The sequence below is a fragment of the Gavialis gangeticus genome, unplaced genomic scaffold (genome assembly GCF_001723915.1).
Source record: "Gavialis gangeticus isolate Ggan-Ray unplaced genomic scaffold, GavGan_comp1, whole genome shotgun sequence".
Lineage (NCBI taxonomy): Eukaryota > Metazoa > Chordata > Crocodylia > Gavialidae > Gavialis > Gavialis gangeticus.
This window is the reverse complement of record NW_017728994.1, coordinates 29,304,442-29,315,855: the sequence shown is the minus strand read 5'-3', so window position 1 is coordinate 29,315,855 and position 11,414 is coordinate 29,304,442. Positions and strand designations below refer to the sequence as shown.

Sequence of the window (11,414 nt, the reverse complement as noted above, 5' to 3'; positions counted from 1 at the left end):
GATGAACCAGTTCCTCGGGCATTATCAGAGGAACTGCATACAAAGCGGGAGGCAATACTGTGACTGCATATGGGTTGCATCTCTATTTGACTCCATCTGCAGTACTGTGTGCTGCCCCTATCACCACTTCGCAGGAAGCAGTACAGAGAGATACTGTGGCTGGTTAGGCCACTTGTTAAACCATCCTTGGATACTACTTGCAGCTCTTGGAATTTAATTCGGCTTTTGAAGCAGGTGTCATTGAGGTGAAGTCATAGCAACATCCCATGAAGGTCCAGTGAGGGCACAGACAGTGCCCTAGAAGCCAGGCTGCTGTACTTTGTTCTCCTCTCCTATGATCAGTTCCCAGACTAGAGTCCACACCAGGGGTGGGCAGCTATTTTGGGCGGAGGGCCACTTACTGAGTTTTGGCACGCCATCAAAGGCCAAATGACAGGCAGCCAGGGGCAGATAAATATTAATTTTCTAAATTTTTTAGGGGCCCCGCAGGCCAGATAGAATGCCCTGGCAGGCCACATCTGGCCCACGGGCTGCATTTTGCCCACACTGGTCCACACCCTCATGTTTCCTGAGCCTTCTCCCCCATGAGCTTCAGTCCCCCCCTGCCCCCACTTGGGGATGAAGCCTCTCCATTCCAATCCTTCTGTGTGGGTGATGTCTCCATTCAGCCTCCCTGTGATTTCCTAACCTGAACCAGGTGGTCTCCCAATGAGGGTCAGCCCAGATCCCTGACCTTTCCCCCAGAACCAGGATCCCTCTCTCCAGGCACCAGTGGTGCTGCCCTGTATGGTACCTTCTCACAAGCCACTATCCTCTCTTTTTGGTGCAGCCTGCAGTGCTCCAGATGGACTCTGGTGATGAAGTGATAAGGGCATTGTTAGTTTGATTTAGTGGAGGCTTCCTGGATTGTGATGAGAGTGAATTTACATTTCAATGGCCTCTTTCTTGAAAGGGCCCTTCTTTAAAGTGTTCTGACCACAAGACTGCTATACAAAAGATGAGCCCCTTCTTTCTGCAGTCACAATGCATTTGGGGTGGAGATTCAGTCTGCTGGCAGATCTTCCAGGACAGGCCCCGTGGGGAAATAAGCAATGGGGCTGTGAGCAGGCCCAGCCCAGAGACAGCTGCTGAGCTGCTCACAGGGGGGCAGCTCTGGGCCTGCAAAAGGGGCAGGGACCCTGCAGGTCAAGGAGAGAAGTGTCTAGTGAGTTTAGGCGACTCCAGGGTGAGATGACAGATGAGCAGGGGTTTTCAGGATCACAAATTTGGATTTAGGCCCCTCAATTCCACCTAAGTCCTGCTTTAAGTGCCTAAGTCCTTTATTGGATCTAGCCCCAAGTCTAGTACCTGGAGCACTAGCCAACTCATAAGCTACTTAGGTGGATGAACCACCAGAGAGGAACAAAGGCCCATACTGCATTAATGGGGAAACAAGCCTGGAGGACTGCAGTGACCTGACTAACTGGGAAGGCTTTCCCTTAGAGCGAGGTCTTGGAGAAGGTCAGAAGAGCTGCTGTCCTTCCCAGCTACCTACCTCAGGGGCCAGTGAACTTAATTCAGTGGGCAATCTGCCATTACTCCTGTCTTCTCAGTGACTAGCAGATCTCTCTCTTCTCTCACCCAGGGTCATGGATCAAGATGCACAGGGTCTGCTCAAGTCACCTGTGCCCTTCCTCCTGGGACACAGCCTCTCCAGAGATGGCATGGACTCATTCAGCAAGCATTTTGAGAGCATCATGGAATCCCACCGGGCCAAGGGGACGTCCTACACCAGCCTCGATTCCATTGACATCCTCTCCTCCCCTGCCCGTACCAATGGCACCTACTTCACCTTTGACCTCCCAACCCTCACCCCACAAATCCAGGACAAGATCCGAGACAGCGTCAAGCTGATTAAGGAGAATTTTGCCCCTCTGGCCCACCTGGAGCCAGACTCTGGAACCAGCTCTGCTACAGATGCTCCCTGGACTGAGAGGGAGGAAGAGCAAAGGAGAAAGGCAAAGAATGGCCTGCACAGCCCATGCCACTCAGAGGACAGCTTTGGCATGCCCTTGGCCTCCATCATCAGGTGAGTGACCAAAGGTACCTCCCACCAACAGAGGTCTTGAGAACAGGATGTGGATGACAGCCCTGCAAGGATGGCAGCCATCACAGGGTGCTGGACTACCTTGGACTCGGTCCAGATCACTGGCAGGTGGGATGCACACAGGCCAGGCCTGGTGCAAGCCTCCAGGAGCCTGAACCAGGTAGATTTGAATGGTAGAATATCTCTGGTGAAAGTGAGCCATCCTCCTCTGAATCTCACTGATTGATGCCGGCTCTTCCTGGGAGGTTAGTACAGGGCCTGCCCCATTGATCAGCTGACCAGCCACCAGCTGCACTGCTCTTGTGTGTAAATGGGTTGCTTGTGATCTCCAGTCTTCCCTCAGACACTGCCATAGGCATCCTTGACATTACTGACACTGTCAGTGCAGTGGTGTGCACAGGATCAGGGCAACTCCAGCTGAGCAGAGGGAATCCCACCATGGGTAGTAGTTCTGTGGTAGTCCCTTTTGCCCTGGTGCTAACTACTGCATAGTCAGCCTTCTGTGGCAGCTGCTGTAGTGTGTGTGGTGGGGGGGGAACGTGGAGGGAGGACAGGGGAAAACCCCAGGCTAAAGTACAAAGGCTGCTGCCCTTCCCAACTGCTGACATCCCCTGCTAACAACACACTTCTTTCTGACAAGCAGCCACCCACTTCTCAGCCTACAGAATTGCCCAGTCCCATGTCAGTCACTTGGATCTGATCACCAGGCTTCCACCTGGGCTACCCTCCCTTAAGACCCACCCTTACTGAGTCCCTTTGTCTGCCTGGGAACCCTCCTCCTGGCCAGCAGATGCTTCTGGACTGTCCTGTCTCCCAGCTGCTGCACCTTCCCTGTGGTGGGCAGCAAACCATCCTGTATCCCAAACAGTCTTGCGGTGTAACTCACTCCCAGCTCTCACCCCCTTCCACCACCCTGCCCACTGACAAGCTCCAACCCATCTGTCAGATGCATCTCACACACTGCATTAAGAAATGCCACACAGCCTCCTTCTCAGTCACTAGCTGCTGCCAGCCTGAGCCCTTTAGAAGTACCCTCACTGCCCCTTTCCCAGGTCCCCCTAGAGTCCCCTACACAAGCTGCCTCTAGGGCGTTCCACAGTAATCCTTGGCTTGCATCCAGGGGCAGGCTTATGCCCATGAGAACCGTATGGCTGCAGAGGTACCCATATCGTGCAGGGCACCAACCATCCTTCCCTGTCCAGGGCTCTGTCCAACATCAGCAAGAGAGTTGAAACACCCCAGTTACCTCCCCCTTTCCCAGGCTTCAGCTCTGCTTCCAGCTGCATGTAGAGGGAGGAGCCATTCCACTGACTTCACCGCGTGGTGTTGGGCTAGCCAGCTGCTCAGCACCTCTCAGAATTGGGCCCAGAACAAACGACTTAGTGTGTAAAATAAACTGAGCCTCAGGATCTGCTGAGGTGTTCGTTTCTAGCTTTGTACTTTGTGCTTGTGTGAGGTTTTGAGATGGTGATTTTCAGGTGGCCTGCAAATGCAGAGAACTGTACTTCGTAGCCCAGGAAGTCCCTGCCAGTCCTATGTTTCTAATTAATAAGGGGTTAACATTCAAGAGCAAAGGAGAAATGAAAGCCCAAGACCCAACTTGGTTGCCCACAGTGGACCTGTTTCCCCACAAATGAGACAGAAAGGAGATGTGATTGATCTGTTACTCTCAAAAACAGACTGGTGTGACCATTGCAAGAAATCTCGTGTACATCTGTGCCTATGTTCATGTGTGCATGGATGCATGCGCACACTCTCTCTCCCCCTCCTGCTCCTTCTGAAAAGATGCTGTTTTCCTCTTGCCAGCAGCAGAGATGGACACAGACCAGTAGCCTGATCTGTCTGCCTGCTAGAGCAGGGGATGCCCTGGGGCCAGAATTAGTTCATTTATTTATTTGTTTGTTTAGCAAATGGGGTTTCATCCTACTGTTTCAGCCATTTTAAGGTGATGTCATCACCAGCACAAAGAGCCTGAAGACCAGCAGATAGCATTGTAAATGGACAGGAGTCATTAGTTCATTGAGGTGCTATGCTAGGCACTTGTTACCTCTTGGCTCTTTGCTGCAGGCACAGTTTTTAACAGGCTTTTTGGATCACAGATGTGGATCTCATGGGTGACATGGTCATAGGTTTCCAGAAGCTGCCCCCCCCCCCAATCTCCCCTGCCACTTTGTGGGAAGGTGAGGCCTTTGTCTGAGGAGCTAGCACTGGCCCCGGGGGATTGCCCACGCTGAGGCAGGTGTGCTCGGGAGCCGTCCTGGCTGGAGCAGCGGGACGGCCCGGCGTGGGGCTGTCGGGGCTGGGCCCGGGGGTTCCATGACAGTTGGCGATGGTACGAACGAACACATGCGCCCCCATCTCGGCAGCCGCGTCTCCTGCCACCCCTGCTCCATGCTCAGAGAAGACGAGGCCAGTAACAGCATGGGGGGTCAGGGAAGAGCTGGTGGCACAGCTCTGGCCCCAGCAGTGCCTGGAGAGGAGACACTGCCCCCTGAGACCTGGTAAATTGCCTGTTGGGAGAGGAAGGAAGGGTGGGGACAAAGAGGAGCAGGTGAAAGCAGAGGAGATGTGAATGCCGTGGCCTGAGGGAGATGGGAATGAGCAAAGGAATCATCTGGATCTGCCGGAGTTGGAGGGATTCACAACCCTTCCCCCTGACTCTGCTGGGGGTGGAGGGGGTGGGAGAATTTGGGTGGGGAGAGGACAGATGATGATTGATAACCTCCTAGACAAGCCCTGGGAGAGAGTGCTTTAGGCTGCGGTGAAGCCAGCCTGCTCCATCTCTACTCTCTCTGTCTGGCAGAGGGCAGGTATTTAAATCAAGCTCCCACTTCCCTCTCTAACACTGTCAAGCCTGTCATGAAAACAATGCACAAAATCATAGGAATGTCCATGGGAGGCAGTGCAGTATCAGCTTTTTACAGATGAGGAACTAAGGCATGGGGAAGGGACTTGCCTCTGGTTTGCAAGTGAGGAAAAGAGGGATCACCGTCACAGCAAGGAACGGAAACCTCTGCTGAGACTCCCTGGCCGCTTGGCGCTGCTCTCTTACAAAGGTCGGTTTGGCTAAGCAAGGGCTATTTGTTTTCTTAATAGCTGTCAAGGGGGTGATGCAGCCTCATGCCAGATCAATTTCTTCTGCTGTATGTGCTGTGCTGCTCAGGGAGCTGGGGGGAAGGCATGCAGCAGGAATCGATTGCCTCCTGTGAAGATTCACCCTCTCCTGCGTTGCAGCAGCTCTGGGTAGGTGTTGGGCAGTGCAATAGTTTGGAAGGGGAGAACCTGCTTCAGCTGCCCTCCACCTCTCATGCTCTGGGTTCCAGCAGACACTGGGTAGCAGGGCTTCACTCCTGGGCAACTCTTGGCTCTCTGCCGGTGTTTGAGTTGCTGCTGCTCTGAGCACTTACTATGTGCAGAGATGTGAGGACAGTGCTTTTTGGCTTGGTAGGTCCTGTTGCCTGACGTGATTTTTGCTGTCTAGCAGAATTGCTCCACAACAATCAATCTCTGGGGTTCTCTGTTTTCTGTCTCTGGGGTTCCCCTCACCTCTCTTTCCTGACTCCTTTCCAGTCACTTTCTCCCATGACTTCCTGTGCTTCCCCTGTCTTGCCTTGCCTCTTAGCTCCCTAGGCTCAGAGTGCAGGGGCACTCTCTGAGTGTAGGGTAGCTCTCTGCAGCCTCCTGGGAGTTTGTCCCTTAGCTACTCGGCTCCTGATTTCCAGAGCGTCCCACTTTAGGACTCTTATTTCTGTCTTTTCATGTAGGGATGTCTCTCTTTTTCTCAGCATTTTAGAAATGTTGGGCTACTGCCTGCAACTCTCTCTCTCATACATGGAACTGGTGCTTCTTTGGCTTTCACACTGACTCCCAGCTGTGAGAGCATGTCCCAGGTGGGGAAAGTGCAGATGTTTTTCCTGAAGAGACTGGGCTGAATCCTGTTGCCATTTAGAGCCATCACTCCTGTTGTATTCCACAGAAACATGAGTGGGGAATGCATGAAGACTGAGCTGCTCTCATGGCTTCCTGGGAGCTATTCCTGGGAGCCATAAGAAATGTTTTCTATTTGTCTGGTGCTCACCATTGTACACAAGCATCAGACCTGTGTGTAAGAGACAGAGGAGAGCACAGATTGTCTGCTGTATCTAAGCTGCATTCAGCCCAGTTTGCAAGGGGTGGAAGAGAAGGGGGGATTCTACACCTGCTTTGGCACATGTGGCTTCCGGACCTGGTAAGTTAGAGCAGATAGAGGTCCCTATCTATACCTTTACTGTCTTCCCAGGAACACTCCTGGCATCAGATTGGCAATGAGCACTTAAACAGGACCTTTGTCTTGCAGTTAAGTTGGCTATCTTGGTGCCCTCAAAGCAGCCAAAAGCAATGAGGGGAGGCAGTTTCTTGCCTATGATCCTTATTTACCCGGTGCTCAGCTAACAGTACATAAGTACTACCAACCACTTGCCAAGAATCAGAAGTCTCTACCAGAACAGTTACCCTATTTCCTACCAAGAAGGGCACAATAATGCCACACAAGGTAAACGTATGGAGCAGCATGATCATTCATGTGAAGTCATCTCACAGTTACAGGTAGGTATACATCCCTGCAGCAAGGGCAAAAGTTGCTTGGGAAGCAGACAGCCAGGGCAAGGTGAATTGGATTGGCAATAACAGCTGTTGGAGTGGGGAAATGGACCACAATGGAGGTGGCAGAGAAACAATTTTTTCCAAAAGGACTAATGACCAGAGGGGCAGAGAAAGCCACATATGGGCATGTTCATGCTACTTGCAGCTCTGCATTGTGCTAATAACTGTAAACGAAGCTTGTGTTTCAACCTACAAAGATCAGGAAAGATGTTCTGCTGTGCTACACAGTTGGCTCTCTGTATTCTGTGTTTTTCCCCTATCTTCCTCTGAAGCATCCAGGATTGGCCACAGTTAGGGAAAAGATGGGGACAAGAACCAGGAGTACTTTTTCCTAGAGGCATGCATGGTGCCTCTTGCTTTCATTCCCACAGTAAAACAACTGGCAGATCTGAGATCACAGGGAATTTTCCGCAGCCCAAACTGGGGGTTTTCACTTTTCTCTGCAGTGTATATCAGAGTTCTCTTGGGCATAGTTTACTTAACCTGCCACCACAGGGTCTTTGGCCATTGGTGGTACCCAAAAATATAATCTCCTGAGACCTTGAGTGCTTCAATCCAATTTCCATGTTAAATCTTGTAACTTGGTGAAATGCAGCAGTCTGTTATACAAGCCAAAATGGTCCCATTTGGTTTTAAAATCTATGGAACATCTAATAACATTTCCTTATCCTTTGGAAACTGCCCAGGTGTCCCAGGGTCTGGCAAGCCAGTGCTGGTTGAATCAGCTGCCATCACAGAGTCGGGGATGCCAAAGCTTATCCTTCCAAGCATGTTCCAGGTACATTAGGGTTGCTTAGTGACAAGAACCAAGATCCTCAAAGGTATTTGGGCACCATCTCCCCTTGATCTCAGTGGAAGTTGATACTTCAATACCATTGGCCATCAAGTGTCTGTGCCTCCCATTCCCTAGCAGAGACACCTGGGTTAATGCACATGCTATTTTTTCACATCATCTCCTTGTTCTCATCACCTTGGTGTAGATGGTTCTTACTTCCCAAGGCAGTGCTGGTTCAGTGCCCCCACTGCTTCCTGCTTCCATCTCCACTGTAGTGCCTTAATGCAGTTTGCTGGCATTAGGGTGACTAAATCCTCCTACCAGATTGCAAGTCACCCCATCCAGAGGGTAAGGCTAATGGAAACACAAGTAAATGATCTTTCACCATAGTCTAGCTCAATACCCTTCCTCCATGGAGTCTGACCTCTCCAGTATTCTTTAGCCCCTCTGTGTAGCTCAGTTTCTAGTTTCTTAGACTCCAAACAATCCCCCAGTCCCTTATCAAGATGACTGCACAACTTGAGGGAGAACATGGGACACCTGCACCCCATGCTGGTCCTGGGACCCCATCTAATTGGGTCATCTAACCTGAAACTACCAAACTATTCTGACCTGTTTCCCAGATCCTCCTACTAAGCAACTTCCTTCTAGTTTCCCCCATCTACAGTAGCATCACCTCCCTTTAAAGGGGTCATCATGCTTTTACACTCAGATTTGGCAGGAATGTTTTACCAAAGTGGCACATGCCCTGGGTCCAAAGTAGTCCATCCTGTTAAGTTTACACAGCCAGACTCCTTTGACTCCATCTCTTGCCTGAGCTTTGTAAGCAGCACTATGGGTAAAACAGCTGTTCTGGTGGGTCATAAGTGGAGAAGTGCATGGGAAAAATGAAAAAATAGTTGATGTGATGAAGACCTGATATCTTGCTGCCCTTGATCAGGACTGAGGCTTGGAACTGACAACAGGAAAGGACTGGGAGCCAGTGAGGGAACTGGGGCACAGGAGTGATAAGGCATCCCATACCACTGAGGAGGTAAGCTGCTGCATTGCATGTGAGCTAGACTTTCCAGGGTTTGTCAGCTACCAAGCCCAATACAGTTAGCTACAGTGATCCAGCCTGGAGGTGGCAATTGTATGGGTCACCATGGCCAGGCTTCCTCTGGGAAGAAGGAGTCAGATTTTCCAGCAACCTGGAGCAGGAGAAAGGCTTTTCTCATTACTGATGTGACTAAGAGGGCCCCAATTCTTTCTGACTATTTTCTCAAATGAGAGCAGGTGTCACCAGAGATAAGAGGGAATCATAGAAATCATAGAAAGTTAGGGTTGGAAGGGGCCTCAGGGGGTCATCTAGTCCAACTCCGTGCTCAAAGCAGGAAAATGGATGAGCTTATTCTTCAAGGTATTTCTTCTGTGGTCTAACCCAAATTGAGTTTGAGCCAGTTGCTCTTCATCCAGATGATTTCCATCATTATACATTATAATATCTTCTCACTGTCCTTGGTTGTATCTGTGAAGGTGTACAGCTATGTAGTGTCAGTGTAGTTTTGCCGGCAGGGCCTGTGGCAATGGCAAATCTCTACTTTGTTAAATGCTCTCATGATTTGGGGACAACATAAATCCCTTGCAGGACTTCCTCGGAAATGCTGTAGAGGAAGAGAAATAGTTGCCCATTATCATCCACTGGGTCCTGGATTGGGGAGGAATGCTTGGAGGCAGGCTCAGAGCAATATCCCCTATGCCATCTGTGTCCAGTTAGTAGTTCTGCAGTGTACTGGACTCAGCTGTGTCAAAAGCTCCATGTATTGAAGGCTAGGAGCATTGTGATGGAGACTTCATCCGCTTCTCTTAAGAGGTCATTGTCTGCACAGTGATCTGAAGCCAAATTGCAAGGCACTCAGGATGTTGGTCAATACCACATATTGGAGCATGGTTGCCATCATTTTCTCAATGATTTTTGCCTAGCAAGGGGTGGCTATAGTAGAGATGACCACTGAAATGTTCCTCCAGACCAAGCATTGGCTTTCTAAGGTGGACAAATGCATTCTTCAGAGTGGTTGCCAGGGCTCCTGCTAGAGGTCGTGCTGATAATTTATTTTAGCAGTGGACTTAGCTATTTTTCACTTGCTTTTAACAGCTGAGATGGGCCGAATTAGACAGATCCACTTGGAGACAGTGGCTTACATATTCCAGAGGCCTTTAAATGCTTCTTCATATGTGAGATGAAGATGGAGCTGAAGATCCCAAATGGTCCAGATTGATGTTTGCTGCCTCATTGAGTTTCTCGCTTACCCAAAGTAGGCTGAGAACTTCTTAGAAGTGAGCTGTGCCTGGGTATGTATGGTACCTGGTTTGTGAGGAATAGCTGTGAGGGCTGTGATTTTGCAGCTTCATTGGTGGGGAAGTAGCAGGTTCCCTTTACTTCCACTATTCCAGCTGTGAGTTCTGTGAAATGTCTCTCTGCTTTTGGTAGGAGGATTTATAATTGGTATAAAACATATTACATGTATATCTGGTTGTCTGCATATCTAGTTCATTAACATAAGTAAATGGCTCAGAGATTTTCAAAGCTTGGACCATGGTTTCAACAATGGCCATGAAAAGCTGCAGTTAATCTGTATCTTGACCTTGCCTTTAGGAGATTTGTCTGATTAGTGCAAACTGAAACCAAACTGATTTTGTGGTTACATTCAAGTTTCCAAGTCTTTCCCAGGGTCCTTGTGTAATAACCCCCTTTGGACTTCTCTCTGTTTCAGTCTAAGGGGTCTCTTGAGAGCAGAGATGAATCTGAATCAAAATCTTTCATCCACACTGCCTGCAGCTCTGGGGAAGTCTGCTTTTCAATTTGGACCCAAACTAATTAATGTTAATTGCTTGGGTTTTTTACCCCCTCCCAATCTGCAGAGCAGACTAGCAGTCCAATTCTCCCTCTTCCCCAGTAGGTGGCATTAAGTATTTCTAAATGTGCTGCTATACAACCACCCTCAGAAATTATAGAGTGAGGCACATGGGCCAGGTCAGAGCCTGCTTCTTTTCTGTTAAAGATGTCACACCCAGATCAGGTGTTGGGATCTTTTTGCCCTTCCTAAGCAAGGATACAGTTACAGGGCCCCCTCTCCTGTTTTGGGTAGGGAATCAGATCTGGGAAGAGAATCCTTCTTCTGTCTGTGTTGTATAATGAATCCCAAAGCAGTTTAGAGGCTGCCCCATCACTGCATTGGCACACAGCACAGTTCCTTCCTCAAGCTGGACTGTGCATGGGTATGATGCAGGCTGGCAGCCTCTCTGGGCTAGGGGGGTGAGACAAGGTGATCCTTTCATTTTGGGGGCTGTAGGAATGAGTAGGAGATAGGATGTTCCCTCTTCTTCCACATAGGTAACAGAATACAGGGTGTCCCTCTCCCCCCTGCTGCTGTAGCAAGGGATAGGATACAAGTTCTCTCTCCAGGGTGAGGGGAAAGGTCCAGGGTGCGTTTTCCCACCATTTGGCTAGGTAGCTGTTTTGTGAGAAGGACTCTTGAGTGGAAGGATCGCTTCTTGGCCTCTTGTGGGCTAAGATCAAGTGTTGTTGCTGCACTGGTCTGTTCCCTGAGCTGAGATCACTTTTGAATGGCATTGTATAATAGAGGGTACAGACCGGCCCAATGCACTGCAGACAGGACACCTTCCAAGAGTCTATTATAGTCTTCCAATGAGAGAATCTCAGCTCCACACCTATTTTATGGAAATGGGGGGTTTATCCCCAGCTTTTTCCTTTGGCTTTTGCGCTAAGAGCAAGTGAGACTCAGGGGCATCTGAACCCCAAGATCTCTGGGCTTGGGCCTGCATGTAGGATGCTTGCCATGGATTTGGGAGCATCTGAAGCCCCAGGCTGAGGAGTCTGGGATGGAGGATACTTGCCAGCAGTAGTGCTAC

At 49.9% G+C, this 11,414-nt stretch overlaps 1 protein-coding gene across 5 annotated transcripts in view; it reads left to right on the top strand.

Moving 5' to 3' along the window:
* The window catches only part of PSD (pleckstrin and Sec7 domain containing), a 140,194-nt gene that overhangs the window by 23,670 nt on the left and 105,110 nt on the right, over window positions 1-11,414 (top strand). For all 5 annotated transcript variants that reach the window (XM_019502501.1, XM_019502502.1, XM_019502500.1 and 2 more), the window contains exon 5: window positions 1,625-2,068. In XM_019502501.1, coding sequence (XP_019358046.1) covers window positions 1,625-2,068 — 444 coding nt within the window. The remainder of the gene's footprint in view (window positions 1-1,624; window positions 2,069-11,414) is intronic.